This window comes from Curcuma longa, chromosome 17, assembly GCF_044706935.1.
Source record: "Curcuma longa cultivar G26 ecotype Majalengka, Jawa Barat chromosome 17, ITB_CL_G26_1.1, whole genome shotgun sequence".
Lineage (NCBI taxonomy): Eukaryota > Viridiplantae > Streptophyta > Magnoliopsida > Zingiberales > Zingiberaceae > Curcuma > Curcuma longa.
Window position 1 is genome coordinate 9,085,744 of NC_133877.1, and position 17,483 is coordinate 9,103,226.

At 34.7% G+C, this 17,483-nt stretch overlaps 1 protein-coding gene across 1 annotated transcript; it reads right to left on the minus strand.

The window, feature by feature from the left end:
* Window positions 1-9,782: 9,782 nt before the first annotated feature.
* LOC141811656 (ATG8-interacting protein 1-like) lies at window positions 9,783-15,678 on the minus strand. The gene is made up of 3 exons (XM_074699682.1): window positions 15,582-15,678; window positions 14,135-14,929; window positions 9,783-10,279 (listed from the first exon to the last, which is right to left on the minus strand). The coding sequence occupies exons 2-3, from the start codon at window positions 14,900-14,902 to the stop codon at window positions 10,196-10,198; spliced, it is 852 nt and encodes a 283-aa protein (XP_074555783.1). The 5' UTR covers window positions 14,903-14,929; window positions 15,582-15,678; the 3' UTR covers window positions 9,783-10,195.
* Between the last annotated feature and the right edge of the window lie 1,805 nt (window positions 15,679-17,483).

Consider the following 17,483-nt stretch of genomic DNA (forward strand, 5'->3'; position numbering starts at 1 on the left):
TTCTGGGGATGATCTTCAGAAGTACAGCCGTGAGGTTCTTCCTGCTCTGGACACCGAGACCATTTTTAGTCACATACACGGTTCCTTGGGCAAGGTATGAGGTTTTATCTTTTAGTGATGTCTGATTATATCTTATACATTTTTCCTTATTCGTGTCCAGGTAGTGAAGCAATACCAAGAGCTTCATCATCGGGTCCCTTCCTTGGAGGCTGTTAATCAACGCCTGGAGACCCAGGTAACTGAGTTGCGAAAGCAACTTGAGGGTCTGGCTGGATTGGAGGAGCGTCGAACTGAAGGGGAAGCGTCTAGATCTGAGGTGGCGGAGCTAAGGCAGGAGGTTAATAAATTGAGCGTAGATGCTGACCTCCGAACTTCTAGGCTTCTGGAATTAGAGCAAGAGTTGGAAGGAAGTCAAACCTCCACCCGTGCAGCCCAGTGGGAGCTAGGCAAGGCTCGTCATGAGGTTGGCCTTCTTCGGAAGATTCAGTCCAAGCTAGAAGCCGACCTTGCCGTGGCTTATCAGCAAAAGGGGGTGATCCGTCATGATCTAGAAAAAGTGCAGGATCAGGTGCAGAGTTTGGAATCCCAACTTGCCGAGGAGAGGAAACAACGGGAGCTCCTGCTGGCTGACAAGGATAAAGCTATATCTGAGGCAGGAGCTCTTCAAAAGCAGGTGGCTGAGCTTCAGGGGCGTGAAGAGGAACAACAATTGAAGTGGAAGGAGTTGTTCCTGAGCTCTTCTGAATTTCAGGAGCTACTGGGAACCAAGACTGGTACCATGCTTCGACATGGGTTTCAGGGGGCAGTGAAACAATTTATTCAATCAGGCCTGATAGTTAAGGGTACCAGTTTGAGCTTCCTTAGTCCGGAGAAGGTTTGGGAAGAGCTGCCCGCTTCAGAGAAACCTGGTCGCTAATTATGACTGTTTCCTTACTGTTGTAACATTAGATTTGATAACTCGTACTTATTCTCCATGTGGGGAGGATGTTTTGCTGTAATTTTTTGGGCTCAGGTAGTGGTTTTCTGCTTTCTATTTTACCTTCTTCTGTTTGAGGGATAGTACCTGTTTTTATTATGGATGCTACTAGACCTTAACGTGTGGTTAGGCTTTATGGTGGTCTCTGGTTTGTGCGGAGGGGTTGATTGAGTGAGGGGAGTGAGCAGGGCTGCGGTGCCTTACGCAGATAATGTGGTCTCGAGGTCTGTGTTATTACTAAAATATTACAAGACTCATTATGTAGACCTCTCCACTCCTCTTCATGACAATAATTTCTAGAGAACACACTATATGCTCGTCCCACTCCCTTCATTTTCTCCTTTAAGTTCTCTTCTTGATTCTTTTTGACACAAGACAATCGGTGTGTGTATTTACTTATCATCTAAATTATGTTGGTAGGAGAAGTGGGTGGTTGTATCTCTAAAGGTGTTTCCTACCAGGTAAGAAAGATAGGAAGTAAATAAGGTGGATGAAAGATTTCTCTATTGGTGCTTTCCCTCCATTTCCTTTAGTGGAAAAAGAGAGAGAGAAGGGAAAACCCAAGAAAATCTTTGTTTAATTTTCCCCTTATATTGCTTCCATCCGATTTAGGTGGAAAACTCTTAATACAAAGCTATCATCATGCATCAACCAAGTTATTTCCTTCACCTTTTCTTGTTATTTATAATTGATGAAATTTTACTTAGTCTAACTCATTGCATGCTAATTTCAACTTTACATCCTCAATAATCTAAGTGCTAGAAGATTTATTTACTACACTCTAAGAGTTTTATTCATTTTATTTGTTTATTAGGTGTATTTATCTTATTGTACACACCAAGTTGATTACATAAATATGAGTTCTTTTTTTACTAATTCTATTTTGTATGCTTGTCATTTCACTTATTCATTAAGCATCATTCCAATATTTAAGGTTTTTACATTTTGCTTTCTCTTCTTGTGGTTTATCCTATGCTCTCTTCCTATCAAATTAGCCAATATAGATGAGCATTCTTTTGCAAAGTCTGATAGATTGATACTTAACTTTCATAGTTGGTAAAACCACGTGAAATGTTGATCTACTATTATGGATTTGGTCTGGTCATTCTTGAACTCTATGTTGTGGTCGTCATGAGCCATTGGCTTGTTTTCAGACCTTGAGCCCTCTAGTTCTTCACCTATACATTCTAAGTCCCATCTATATGGTCGTGTGTGCCCTTTTTGATCACCTATGTGACATTTTGTACCTAAACTAGCGCTAAAGAATTTCGAATATCTCTTGAGTAGAAACAATGTATGTTTACAGAATTAAGTGATTCCTAGCTGCTGATTTTAATAGATTTATGATGGTAGATTCTTTGTCATCGAATGAAAAGATTCATGAATTTTAAAGCCTAGTTCATTCACTCAAGAATAATGAGATTAACTTCAAAGAGCTTTTGTAGTCTCTTATTTTATTAACAAATTTCATGACCTTTTGTCTTAAAATGCAAAAGTTTAATCTAAAAATAATATATAAAAGTATCAAATATAAAACAAAGAATAATATAATTGTCTAATGTGTGGAATGAAAATCTTATGGATCAATTTAGAAAAGGTACTAAAAACAAGGGTCTTAAAATGTTAAGAGGAATGAGGTTAGTCCACAAGAAAGTCATTAATGGTGTCAATCCTACCCTTTAGAGATTCAAATGATAGATACAAATCAAAGAATCAAATATCATTCCATGTTAATTACTATGTGTGAAATTTTTCATTCCACCTACCAACTGATACACAAGAAGGCATGAGATGCTTGCCTCAAGAACCATGAGCAACCTTCCTCCTCTACGAACCATGAGCCACCTTCCTCCTTTGTGAGTAACAAAGTAGACTAGGGTTCCACGGTAAGACTTTAAAATGTATGCTTCTTCCTCCTCTTCTTCTGCTTCCTCTGGTACTTCAAATTCCTCTTCCTCCACCTCCTCCTTGGAGTGACAACACCCAACCGAAACAAAATGATAGTATTTCAAAATAGTATTGGTGTTTCAAATGTGCATAGAGCCATAAGGCTGCAACTATGATATTTAGATAAATATTTAAGATACACATGAATTGGTAGATATATGCATTGGGTCATTCAAAGTGCAACCCACTTAATGTCCTATCAAGTTTGCTTTTGTAGAAATTTGAGCAATGAGGTGATTTCAAGGTGTAGTCCATCGAGTTCAAAGAGATGTATATAATTTGTCACTGGTGGAAGTTTAAACTATAGATGCCCTTCATCCATTGCATAATAACTACAACCCTCTAATTTCTACCCTAATCCTAATTTTAAAATTTTAAGTTATTTTAGGGTTTCTTGGATTTTTAAAATAATTACAACAATAACAATAATAACAACAACCAAGTCTTATCCCACTAGGTGGTTGACTATTTATAAAAAATTTGACTATGTTTGACGTTGGCTGACAATTTAATGCAACCCTCAACTTTTTTCATTAGGGATTGTAGCCAACTGTAAAATAATAAGACAATGGATTTCTCTTATTCTATTACAAGATATACGCCCCTATTTATACATGAATATAAAGACCTATTCTAGGAAAATTATTCTAAAAAAGAAAAACAGAATATTTATCCTTAACAGAATATTTATCCCTAACAGAATATTTATACAATTCCTAAATATTCTAACACTTCCCCTCAAGATGGAGGATATAAATCATATGTATCCAGCTTGTTACATATGTAGTCAATTCGAAGATGTCCTTTGTCTTCATACAAAATATCCTTTCCTGGAGCACCTCTGATATATCGAATAATGCTTGTTACAGCATCTCAATGTTTCTTGCATGGAGAGTTGACTTACTACACTTACTGTAAATGAGATATCCAGACAAGTAACAGTAAGGTAGCTTAGTCTCCCTACTAATCGCCTGTATCGTTCAGGATCTGAAAGAGACTTCCCCTGATTTGGCATGAGCTTGACATTCGGAGAGCTGGAACTTGCTAGCTTGCTGTCGTTACTGGAAGAGGGCAGCGGAGAAGAGAGGCGCACGACCACAGGAAGAGTGGCGTCGTGAGGAAGAAACAGGAGCACGCGACCACGGGAACAGTGGCGTCGCGAGGAAGAAGCAGAAGCTCGCGACCACGGGAAAAGTGGAGTTGCGAGGAAGAAACAGGAGTGCGCGACCACGGGAAGAGTGGCGTCGCGAGGAAGAAACAAGAGCGCGCGACCACGGGAAGAATGACATCGCAAGGAAGAAACAAGAGCGCGCGACCACGGGAAGAGTGGCGTCGCATGGAAGAAACAGGAGCGCGTGATCACAGGAAGAGTGGTGTCACGAGGAAACATGCTGCTCGTCGCATCGTGGAAGACGCGCGACGAGGAAGACGGCTAATAGAAACGCACGCGAGGAAAACGCGTGGCGAACAAAGAGAGAAGGAAGTCGTTGCAATTGCTGCGTCGCGACGAGGAAAACGCGCGACGAGGAAGGCGGCTGACAGAAACGCACGCGAGGAAAACGCGTGGCGAACAGAGAGAGAGAGAAGGAAGAGGATTGGTTTGGGCGGATAACCCTAAACCTAAGGAGGGAGGAAAACCCAAACCTAAACACGAGCACACGCGAGGAAAACGCGTGGCGAACAGAGAGAGAGAGAAGGAAGAAAAATTGCTGCTGCTGTGTTGCTGGAAAAGCAGAAGGTGCTGGAATGGCGTCACGATTGCTCTCTGTTTGCGGTGAACGTCGCGAACAGGGATGGAGAGATGCGGGAGGCAGCGGTGATAAAGAGAGAGAGGAGAAAGAATTAGGGTTAGGCGGATAAACCTAAACCCCTTCGCTCTGATACCATGTAAAATAATAAGACAATGAATTTCTCTTATTCTATTACAAGATATAAGCCCCTATTTATACATGAATATAAAGACCTATTCTAGGAAAATTATTCTAAAAAAGAAAAACAGAATATTTATCCTTAACAGAATATTTATCCCTAACAGAATATTTATTCTTAAATATTCTAACAATTCCTAAATATTCTAACACCAACATTGGCAGCGGTTTTGGATTTTTAAAACAATTAATGATTTAAAATTTTGTCTCTTTTGTTCAACACCATCTCAGATAATCAACCTTAGATGCTCCACTTTAGAACCTATTCACTTTGGAACCATACACACCTTGGATCCTTAGTTACCTTCAACCATGAAAGATCTATCCTTGTCTCTTGGATGGCTACTCAAAGATTTATTTGGATATTTTACCATTACTAAAAGGTTACAAGAATCTTTATATAGATGTCTCCATTCCTCTTCATCACGACAATTTCTAGATAACACACTATGCTGTTATTCCTCTCCACTAATTTTCTTCTCAGAGCTCTGAACAAACTCTTAGGAAAGCACCATTGGTGTTCCTCAACCAAGCTATTTTCTTCATCTTTTCTTATTTATAATTGTCAGAATTTTAGTTAGTCAAATGTCATTGCATGCTAATTCAACTTTTATATTCTAGATAATCTAAATGCTAGAAGAATTATTTACAAGAATCTATAGCTTGTGTTGAGATATACTGATAATACTTAGTTCATTGCTAGCCTTTGATAGCAAGAATGGAGTACATCTATCCATTATGTGTAGATAAATATGAATTTTATCAGGGACATAGCTGTTAAATTATGGAATAAGATCCATATAGCCAATGCCAAATAGTTGAGACTTGTAGCTTGTTAATGTTGTCATTGATGAGAAACTGAAATTTATTGACTTTTCCATCTTAATCCTTGGCACTATCTTATATGAGAGGCATGACTTAAAATCTTATAGCGTGCCAGGCGAAATGGTCGCAATGTATTGTTCTAAGATACTACTCGGCACTAAAGACAATATCTTCTATGATGTTGTGTCACTTGTGTCGACGACTATCGTTTCATATCGACACTCAACATCCCTTAGCATATTTAAATTGAGATGATGTTGTTTTTCTTATTTTATAGTTTATTAACTATATAATCGTCTTATCTTTTTCTTCATTGCACCTACAATTTACCCCCAGTACCATACATCGAAACGTCAATATGATACTGAAACAGTATCGTTCCAGTCAAAGACCAAAACACCAACACAGATCGAGATTTCAAACCCCGATAAGAGGTATTACTTGGTGAGAATTTAATGCACATTCAAGGTAAAAATTAATTACTATTTAATTGGTGTGCGATCTTCTAACAAAAACAATAAGCCATATTTCTAAATAATTTTTGTATGTTACATTGATCTTGTTCCTAGACTGAGCTCATTCTAAATCCATACCCTTAATAAGCACAATGCAGTCAGCTATATTTTGACATAACTTGTTCTTTGGCAGTGTTAATTTTGTTGACTTAACTCTTCCATTGTTTAAGTGATTAAATTGAGTTTTGGTTGTTTAACTGCATTTTTTATATGGAATCTACAAATGAAATCTGTAGGTTTTGTTGCATATAATGTAAGCACTACCATGCTTAAAAATGGACGAATTGCTTTGTTGTATTCAGGCTTTTAGCTTCCATGCTGATAAAGAGTTACTGAGAAAGGAACGAATTGTTCGTGTTGGCCTTATCCAGAACTCTATCGTGCTTCCTACCACAGCCCACTTTGCAGACCAGAAGTCTGGTATCTTGCAACATGTGAAACACATGGTTGATGCAGCTGGAGCATCTGGTGTCAATATATTGTGCTTGCAAGTAAGTTCTGATTAGAAAATTATTCAATTAATTTCAACATCTTTTGCTTGAAAGTAAGTTGTGTTGAAAAAATCATTAACTCCATCTAATTTCAATATCTTTTCCAGAATTAGACCATGTGTATTTTTTTTTCTGGTAAACTATTTTTTAAATGACAAGTTTATTTTGTTTGTTAAAATTTCATGTATGATAATTATGAAATAATGTTCTACCTTTTTTTGCCAATTTCCCTTATGTTATTCTACTTGCAAATGTAATGGATGTCTTTTCACTCAATACAGGAGGCTTGGATGATGCCATTTGCCTTTTGCACTAGGGAGAAAAGATGGTGTGAATTTGCAGAACCTGTTAATGGAGAAACAACTCAGTTTCTTCAAGAATTTGCAAGGAAATATAACATGGTCATTATTAATCCCATTCTTGAAAGAGATGTAAACCATGGAGATACCATTTGGAACACTGCCGTTGTAATCGGAAACCACGGCAACATAATTGGCATTCATAGAAAGGTAAGTTTGTTTTCTTTTATTTTCCTCATTTCTACTATCATCGTGGTGTGTATTTCTATTTGATTGATGTTTAATTTAATTTAATTTTATATCAGAACCACATTCCTAGAGTCGGGGATTTCAATGAGAGCACATACTACATGGAAGGAAACACTGGTCATCCTGTGTTCGAAACATCTTACGGAAAGATTGCAATCAATATTTGTTATGGAAGACATCATCCCTTAAATTGGTTAGCTTTTGGACTTAATGGTGCTGAAATTGTCTTCAACCCTTCTGCAACTGTCGGAGAACTAAGTGAACCGATGTGGCCCATAGAGGTTTGTTTTCAGATAACTTGGTTCTTTTGCCTTTGGTGCTTTGGAGACTATTGATCTAACTACACTAATCGCATGCACAATGTGACAGGCCCGGAATGCTGCCATCGCCAATAGTTATTTTGTCGCATCGATTAACAGGGTTGGCACAGAGAGATTCCCCAATCCATTCACTTCTGGGGATGGGAAGCCCCAGCATTCTGACTTTGGTCACTTTTATGGTTCGAGTCATATATCAGCACCAGATGCTTCTTGTACACCATCCCTTTCTCGATACAGGGACGGATTATTGGTCGCGGAGATGGATCTCAATCTCTGCAGGCAGTTAAAAGACAAATGGGGATTCCGCATGACCGCTCGATACGAAATCTATGCCGAATTGCTTTCTAAGTACCTAAACCCAGATTTTACTCCCCAAGTCATTGTTGATCCTACATTGCAGAAGAGAGAGTAAGTTTCATGGTTGAAAAGGTACATTGGCACGCTCTAAAAAAATTTCATTGTGCTGTGACATTTGAGCTTCTATTTAGGGCTTAAAGACAGCCTCTTATAGTCCTGCTAGGCTAGCCCATAAACACCTTGGCACAGACGTTCATGTGGGGGTGCCTTCTAAGCTACTTTTTATACTGGAATAATGGCTTGCTAGATTACATGATCTTTGGAGTCCTTAAATTGTAGATCCCTTTGTAATTTTAAGATCAGTGCCTTCAAAATTTGCATTTTCTCGAAAAATGAAGGTTTGTGTGACCCTGGTTAGGGCAGAGGTCACTGGATTTTAATGTTGAAATCATTTGATGAATTTTAAAATCATTCAAAATTTTTAAATTTGTTTTGGGATTTGAAAATTAATTTTTTGAGATTGGAGAGGTAATTTGCCAAAATAAAAAATCACACACAAATTTATGATCTCATTAAGCTCGAATCATTCTAAATGAATTAAATCTAAATTTTCTAATTACCTCTAAATCATTTTAGACTCAATCAAATCTATGAATAATGACAAAGGATGAAGGAAGATATGAGCTTAAAATAATTGTTCAAGTTTAGTTTGATTTTTTTTATGAGTTTAAGTTTGGTTCAAACTTGATTCATTTAGATGTTATCGAGCTCTTAATTCAAACTTAACTTGACTTCTTGATTATGAGCTTGAGTTTGATTCGATTTTGATTTGTGCTCGATTCATTTAGATGTTATCGAGTTTTCAATTCAAACATATTGATAAGAATTTTATTAATGAATATGATTCAATAATATTGTTCACGAATATAGTTCATGATATTTACAAACATTGTTCATGAACATTAACGAACTGAACACATGTGTTCAAACTTGTTCGTTTAGTTTAATGAATTGCTCAAGTTTATTTATTTAATTGATCTTGTATATATTGAATAAATATAAATAATCTTTTATCAAACTGAATATCAAATTTTTTTATAAACATTTGATTCATTCACAATCCTAGACCTCAACTTCAATCTTACGGTCTGCCTTCGCTGATCTCTTAGAAATTAAGAGAAATAGAAACTAGGAGATAAGAAATATCATTGATAATTTATGTTTCCATACAATTAAATTTCACCATTCATATGCTAATAGAGAAACCATAGGAATTAAAAAAAAAATAAGAGGGGCAATATTTAATAACATCACAAAATTTAGAGGTTAACTATAATGTTTAAATTTACTTACAAGTTCATAAGGGGTTGAAATGAACATCATATGCAAAAGAGGACAAGGATTCGAATCTCGAAGAAACTAAGACAAATTCTCTTCCGTTATAGCCAACTGCAACTTCTCAATTTACCTCACCACAGATAATGTTGGGGCTGACTGTGTGTGGGATAGCGAATTTCATCTTTTTACAGAAAAAATGAGCATCCTATAATTTTGTAAAATTAAATTTTATCATCCATAAGAGCATCTGCAACGCTCTTTGTTAATAACACTTCAAAAAATCAAATATGTTTTTGCCACTTCAAAAAATAAAAACAAATATGTGGGACCCACCCCATTAACGCGTTCAAATTTTGAACGCGTTCAAATCTTTACTCGCATCCTATAATTTTGTAAAATTAAATTTTATCATCCATAATGGGGATTAAAAGTTACTGAGTAATCTATAGTTTTATACAACCAAATTGTAGTGGAGGGTAAAATGCAAACTTTGAAAATTTGAGGGGCCACATAATATGTGCCAAACAATACCAAAAAAAAAGTTCATACATTTATCCTCAATGTTCTAAAATAAATAGTCTCTGAACTTACATCCATTCTCAAACTTTGGATACAAACTTAAAATCTAATATGATTTATTAACTATCTAAAACAATGTCACAAAATACATGAAGTGGTGCAGTTTTTCAATCATGCACATGAACCAATTGGAAATATAGAAATAATTTGCAAACTAGAGAGTGAATAGAATTCTTAAATACTGAATACAAAGATTTGCAGCAAGCATAATAGTTCTCATAGAAAAAAAAACTGAATGAAGTTTGATCCTGACGATCCTCATGCATATGATCCTCCAACATGAATTTTTAAGGTAAAATTGTTTTGTCATAGAGGCACTTGATGTTGTCTTCTGCCTAGAAATGCAACTCCTGAGCGGTGGACTTATTTCTTCTTCTTCTTCTTCCACCTTGTCGTCATCATCTCCTCCCTCACTGAGTGATAGGACAATCTCAGTGTATCCCTTTGCTAGGCTGATGGCCACCAAGCAGAACATTCTTAAACCGGCCGATAGGTCTCAGCATCCTGCTCCTCTTCTGTTGAAGGTTATTAAAAGTTCAGTTTGTGACAAAGGAAAAGAAGCTACAGATAGGTGTAACATTAAATCAAAGCTGAGTATGGAAGTCCAACTTCTTGTTCATCATCATAATAAAGTTGAAAATAAATTATCCTTCAGAATTAGCATGCATGTAGAAATTGATACTTTTCCTATCTATCGAATTTTTCCATGCTTGGCTTGTAGCTTTCTTTCGATTCTACCCGACAAGTTCCGATTTGCATCTAAAGAGACTGCTAGATCCTAAACATACAAATTGAGCACTACCTGATAAGTTGAGCTTTTAAATAAATTTGTCTCCTAATCAAATATTTACTCTGAATAAATTTAGCTTGATCATAAATGGATGTAGCAATTATAAGCACCAAGCTAACATGAGTATTTGTAGGCCCGCCACCACGGTACCTTGCCATTAATTACTCTGATGATAATCTTTAATGTGGACATGCTGCGTAGAATCATTGAATTAATTGCTAACACAAATTATCAAGCACTTGATGAAAAAGAACTTACGGTACTAAGAAAAAGAAAAAGAAAAAAAACTACTAGAATGTCTTAAAACATTAGATTGATACTGAAGCATGCAAACATGAACATAGATTGTCAGATAATTACATCAGCCATATAATTGACAGCTACAACCCACACTTAAAAGATCACAAGTGAACTCCCTTGGGAGAAAGAAAAGAGGCATGATTTCCATAATACAATAAATATACATAGAAGGAGAAATTTTGTTAATAAATAATGCCTCGTGATTGCAACATAGGTCAAATTCACATGCTAGAATTGGATGCGAGTCCATATAATTTTGGTGAACTAGGGTATTATTGTACACCAAAAATATATGAGACATCACAATTAGAATGATTTTTTTTAAAACAAGATTTATATCAAGGAAGCAGTAACAGGAGAAGCCTTCAAGCTCAGTAATATAAATAGATCTTTGGAGATTCCAAAGATTTCAGATTTTTTATACTAATTTTACTACAAATTGACAAAAGTAAAATGTAAGGTGCAACTTGTAGAGAATCAGATTATGCAAAACTCTAACGGTAGAATTTATAAAAAAATGTAGAATAAATCTAAAATTCAAAGAAATTTTGCACTAACTGAGCATTTGAATGCAAACCTTGCAATTTACAGTATAAAATTATAGTAGAACTATGAATTTGAATAATAACCAATAAATATCCCAATGTTTGCTGCCATATTTCAGTTGCAAGTTACTACTATTAATGGAAAATAAATTGATCAATAATTCGTATTGTAATAACAAGTTTCCCACGTTGCTAAAACGAAATTGTCAAAAATGAGCAATGAACATTATAAGTTATTTAACATTAATCCTAACTATCGTAATCGAAAGTGTTAAGAAGAACGCTGAAAAAAAAAGACACTGAAAAAATAAAGTATTAAGCAGATTCATGTTGCCGACATGAAAGAAGGTATAACAATGGTGGGGGCAAAGGCAAGCAATAATCTCATGCAACCGTAGAAGGAAGAAAGGAATGGTCCATGAGGTCATGGAAAGAAAGAAAGGTTGCTCCAAGGACGACAACAATGAAAGAGACATAAAGTTGTAAACATAGAAGGAGAAAAGATGACAAAGAGAGGAGTGGGCGATGAAAACAAACTGATCACTTGTGTGAGATCATCAAATGGTGGAAGGCAACACAAATCCTGAAGCCAAAATGAGAAGAGAAACAAGTCATGGCTACACAACCCCACTAAAATTAATAAGCTTATTAAATAATTAGATACACATAATTCTTGACAATATATAATAAATGATATAACTATTAATTAATTATGTGAATAACAACGATTGAGTTTGAGTTTTTTTTTTTTTTTTTGGTTTTTATACAAAATCGTAAAAATTTGACGCAAATCCAAAATACAAAATATTGAATGCTAGAAACTCAACCTATTACCAAAAAAACCTGGATTTTTTGGGTCAGTTCAATTGGCTTTCCAGTTCAGATCAAATATACCAATTTTGTTGCCCACCCTTAATTACAACTAACTATTTGCCAGTTATATAACATATTTTATTTCCTCCAATTAAACTGCCACATCAATCTAAATATACCACCACTGTTGCATTAACTTTTTTATTTTTATTTTATATTACCTGAACACATATTCCAGTAGCTTATACAACTATAAGTATAAAGTACCCAACACCATTGACTTTGGAAACTTTTGCACACCCTAAAAAGTAGGGAATAAAAATATGTTTGTCTGTGATTAATAATTATTCTAACCGATAAAGCATGGTCGACACTTTCACATTGTTTATGGACTTGTTTACTAGAAGCCACAAGATGATAGCAAGAGGGTGGGTCGATGAGACCTTCAAATATCAACCACTTATATAAATGCAAAATCTCATTATTGCTCAATATTGTAACAATAGGATGATAATCTCTTATGGGATTTTGCAATAACCCACTGCCAATAGAATAGAGCAAAATATACAGGTGCAAGAAATAGTAAAATTAAAAGCAAGCTATCTTTTAAAACTTAAACCACATTATCTTGTTGGGTAAGTTAGTTTTTTTTTTATCAGTATATTATATTTGCATCATTCTCTTCTAATAAGAACATGACTCTTGATGAGTCAAATGTGAAACTGTCTTCAAGACAATTGGAACCTTTGCCCATCATCAATTCCATATTAAATTGTCCCTTCTCATGGACAAGATATTGCAGAGAATAACTAACTATGAAAAAAATGGATTTTTGTGCAGCGTCATCTTTTCAATGGATAAGATACAAAAGAAATGGAGAAAGGTCAGTAGCCACTAGGCATTCCATGACATTTTGCTCTCTAGATCGATTCAGAAAAGTTGTTGAAATTTGGACATAACAGATATGCGATGAAATTGTCATTCCCAACTATATTTCCATATAAATTTTATCCCTCCGATAAACAGTATACAAGCTGTATCACTAATAGTATTCAAGCCAATTAAATAAGTTTTATTACATCAATTCAAGTTATCTCTTGTACACCTACCACTTTGATCACTTCAACTAGTATAACTGTAAGAGCTACTTGATCTAATATTACGAATAAATCTATAATTCCTGAATAAATCATATATTATTAGCATCAGCTCTTTCTAGATTGTTGATTATATAGCTTATATAAATATATTTTGTCTTTTTTATTTACTTTATTTCGTCAACATATAGCTAACTGTAATTAGCATGAATGTACATCAGAAGAATCTGTAAGGGCAACTTAATGTAATACGATAATTTATTCCATATTCAGCTATCACTAGTAAAGGGGCAAGTACAAATATGCATAGTTTTGAAAAGTAGCGGTCTAGGCTGCAAATACAGCTGCGTAAGTGGTTCTGGAACGGAACCATATATGGTACAATTTGCATATGCAGTTGAAAGGAAAGTCTATTTGGTTCATTTGAACCAATTCACACTAGACCATATTTATCTAAAAGTTTAAACCCTAAGTTTCCTTATTTGGTAGCTTCTATCATGTAATTATTAACTTAAAATTTTGTTTTATAAGTGATAAACACTTTTATATAAATTATTAATTATATGCATGTTACTTATACATCATCTATTTTACATTGTTGATTAATATTTGATTGTTATACTTCAAATGTTTTGCATTGTAGCATCGTATATTTTTTCTATATGGAAGTATGAATCAACTGTGTTGACTAATAGAATATATTGAATATATTTTAGTCATCTTTATCATATAAATATTTCAATACTAACTTAGAACCTTGCTGGTATTATGGAAGCATACTTAGTTTTCTATATAGCACTTTTTTCACAATGGAACCAAGCATACCTCATCGGTGAAGGCAAACTTCCATTTATCCTGTTGCCATCGTCTCCCAAGAACTATAATGCCAACAACAGCAGCAGCCACTATGACAGACCAAAATGTATTAGCTTCCTTTGCTTGGTGATAAACGGATGCTGCATGCCTCTTCCACCATGCTTGGCAAGGAAGCTCAGGTCCACCAGATTCATCTTCATCATCTATTTTTGGCTCCTTAGAAGAGTCTGTATTCACATCCAAAGATTCATTAGTCTTAAATTTAATGTCACTTCTATGTGTTCCAGAATGACTAGCAACAGAATCAGGATCAGCAAGTACAAACTGCTCCATTCCAACCAAGGTAGACTTTTGGGATCCCTTGGCCTCTTCCAATCCCATTTCACGGACAGAAACTCTCTTCCCCTCATCAAAATACTCAATTCCATGCAAGTCATCTTTGGATTCAGTCTGCAAATGATATATGCCATCATCAGCGTCAACCATTCCAGGGTTTCCATTATGTTCCTCTGGACCACCAGAGATCTCATTTGTATCCGGTTGTATTGGGAGATTTTCATGCTCACTGGGTGGAAAAACATAGTGGCCAGACATGAATAATGCAGCAGCAGATGACTCAGGATTACTTACGCTCTCCATCACTTCACTTTCATCGGCAGGATCAACATCAAGTGGACTAGGTGCAGCGGCATAAGTAGAAGCTGTGAGGGATACAACTTCCCAGTCAGCTCCCCTAGAGGTACCCTCCTCCTCTCCTACTTTTTCATCATCCGCCATTCCAAAATAAAAAATTCACTAGAAATTCTGGAAAACATTATTCTAGTTTAGGACAGTTAATAATGTTCAAATCAAAGTGAGATTTGATGTTTAAATCTATCCAAATGAACATTAGAAGAGAACAAAAAAAAAAAAAACGCACGAAATATGACTTTATAATAAGGTCTAAATCAAAATGAGATTTTGATGGCTAAACATGCACAACCGACATTAAATCAAAAACAAACAACCGTTATCGTCCATTTGATCTAGATTCTATTTCCTACTTAGAAGAATCCAGTTTAACTCATCGAAATTAAATTGAGAGGCCACATTCAAATCTGAAGAAATAAAACACAAAATGATGTTATTTTTTCTTTTGAAATAAAAACCTCGCAATCAATGCAATCAACCGATCTGCAAATCACGTTTACTTCGTCTTTTGAACATAGCATACGACTATTCCAACATCAATAACGAAATGGCAACAAATAAGGAAAACTTAATTTCCTGCATCCTCCAAATCCCAAACAGCAATCCTAGAGTCTCGTCGATGAAAATGCACAAAAAAATAAGTTGAAAAACCAGATCCAACTCCTTAACAAAAAATAAAAATAAAAAATGGCATCCCTCTCCTTAACAGAAAAACGAGTTTCGAAAGATGGATCGATAGAACGAAAACACAAAAGGAGATCTTTACCTCCAAGAAAGAGACCTTCGGGAAGCAACGAGACGGAGAAAGAGGGAGAGATTGGCGCTGAGAGTTGGAAGGAAAGGAAGGGAAAGGATTAGGGAAAACTAAAAAACCGCTTCAGCGGGTGACGGCTATGCGATAACCGGTTCGACCAGTCTTTTCGGGTTTGGATTTTGGCGTGGATTTCGGATTAATATGAGGGGCGGAATGAAATTTTCCATGAATCACTAATAAATCACAATCTAGTTTTTGTTTAACAGTGAACTGAAATTCATTTTTTACACATAAAATATATTTAATATCTACATAACTTTCTTCAGTTTTTTTTTTCTTATTTGAGATTTGAACAGAATTTTTATATTTTATACTTTTGTTATGCCACAACTGATCTTAGATTTTATATTACCTTACGTAATATTTATTATAATTTAAAATGCATTCATTTCATTATAAAACGCTTTTAATTAATAGCGAAACATCCCATTAAAATATCTATTGTATTTTATCTCAAATTACTAAATAGATTTAGAAGTGAAATATATTATGTGAGCTATGCTTAAAATAAAATAAAATATCTCAAGCCCTTGGGAAACGCTTTCATAATTAACTAAGGGAATTAGCAAAACAATATTTACAAAATTGACCTACCAAACTCTTCAACTAAGTGTCTATTGACACAACAAGAAAAAATTAAGTTATGGCACAAGAGATTAGGTCATACTCATATAAGACTCATCTCAAAGATAAGTCAAAATGGTTTAGCTAAAGGTCTACCTAAGTTAATTAATCTATAAAACATAATTTATAATGTTTGTCAACAAGGTAAACAAATAAAATCAACCCACAAAGTAACTAACTTGTCAAACAAACTCAATACTTGAACTACTACACTTAGACCTCTTTGACCACATGGGGACTAAGTCACAAAGCGGGAACCAGTACTACTTAGTAATAATTGATGATTACTCTCGATTCACTTGGGTATAACTCTTAAAAAGTAAAGATGAAATTTTAAAAAAATTTACCAACCTATGCAAACTAATAGAAAATGAAAAGGATATAAAAATTAAAAGAATAAGAAGTGACTATGGTGGAGAGTTTGAAAATGCTAGATTTAATGAATTTTATCAAGTTAATGGATATCACCATGAGTTTTCATGTCCTAAAACCTCACAATAAAATGAAATAGTAGAAAGAAAAAATAGGACTCTACAAGAAAAAACTAGGATAATGCTAAATGAATACAAATTAACCAATCAATTAGTGGCTGAGGCAATAAGCATAGTATGTTATATTCAAAATAGGATTTTAATTAATAAACATCATAATAAAACTTCTATAAAATATATTATAATAAAATACTCAATCTAAATTACCTAAAAGTATTTGAATATAAAATACACATACTAAACACTAAAGATTACTTAAGGAAATTTACATTTAAAATAACTAAGGGAATACTTTTAGGTTATTCTGCAATGAGTAGGGCATATAAGGTCTATAAGATACCCTAAAAGGTGAAGAAATTATAATATAGTATTCGATAAAGAAAGTAACATTAATCAATCTAATGAACAACTAAATAATCAACAAAACTAAAAAGAAGAGAAAATTCAACCTAACTCAAACACAATCGAACTAGAAGATATGACTAATCCAAACCTAATCAAATTAGATACCACATGAGCACTCAGATTAAGAGTCAATCACCCATTGACCAAATATTGGATGATCCTAACCTAGGAGTGTAAGATACCAAAAATTTTTAGGATTAACCAATGAAAGATTGAGTTGTAATTGGGTCAAATTGAGTGGGTTGAAGCCCAAATTAGAAATGCCCATTTATGATAATAGGTTAAATCTAGGATTAGGTTAAGATTATGACAAAATAAAAGGGATGAAAGGATT

What these genes read in the sequence shown, in the direction of transcription:
- LOC141811656 (XM_074699682.1), bottom strand. Translation starts at nt 14,902, where the DNA reads ATGGCGGATGATGAAAAAGTAGGAGAGGAGGAGGGTACCTCTAGGGGA. An exon ending in AGTTTGCCTTCACCGATGAG is followed by an intron (nt 10,280 to 14,134) that starts GTATGCTTGGTT and finishes AACCTTCAACAG; the next exon opens with AAGAGGAGCAGGATGCTGAG.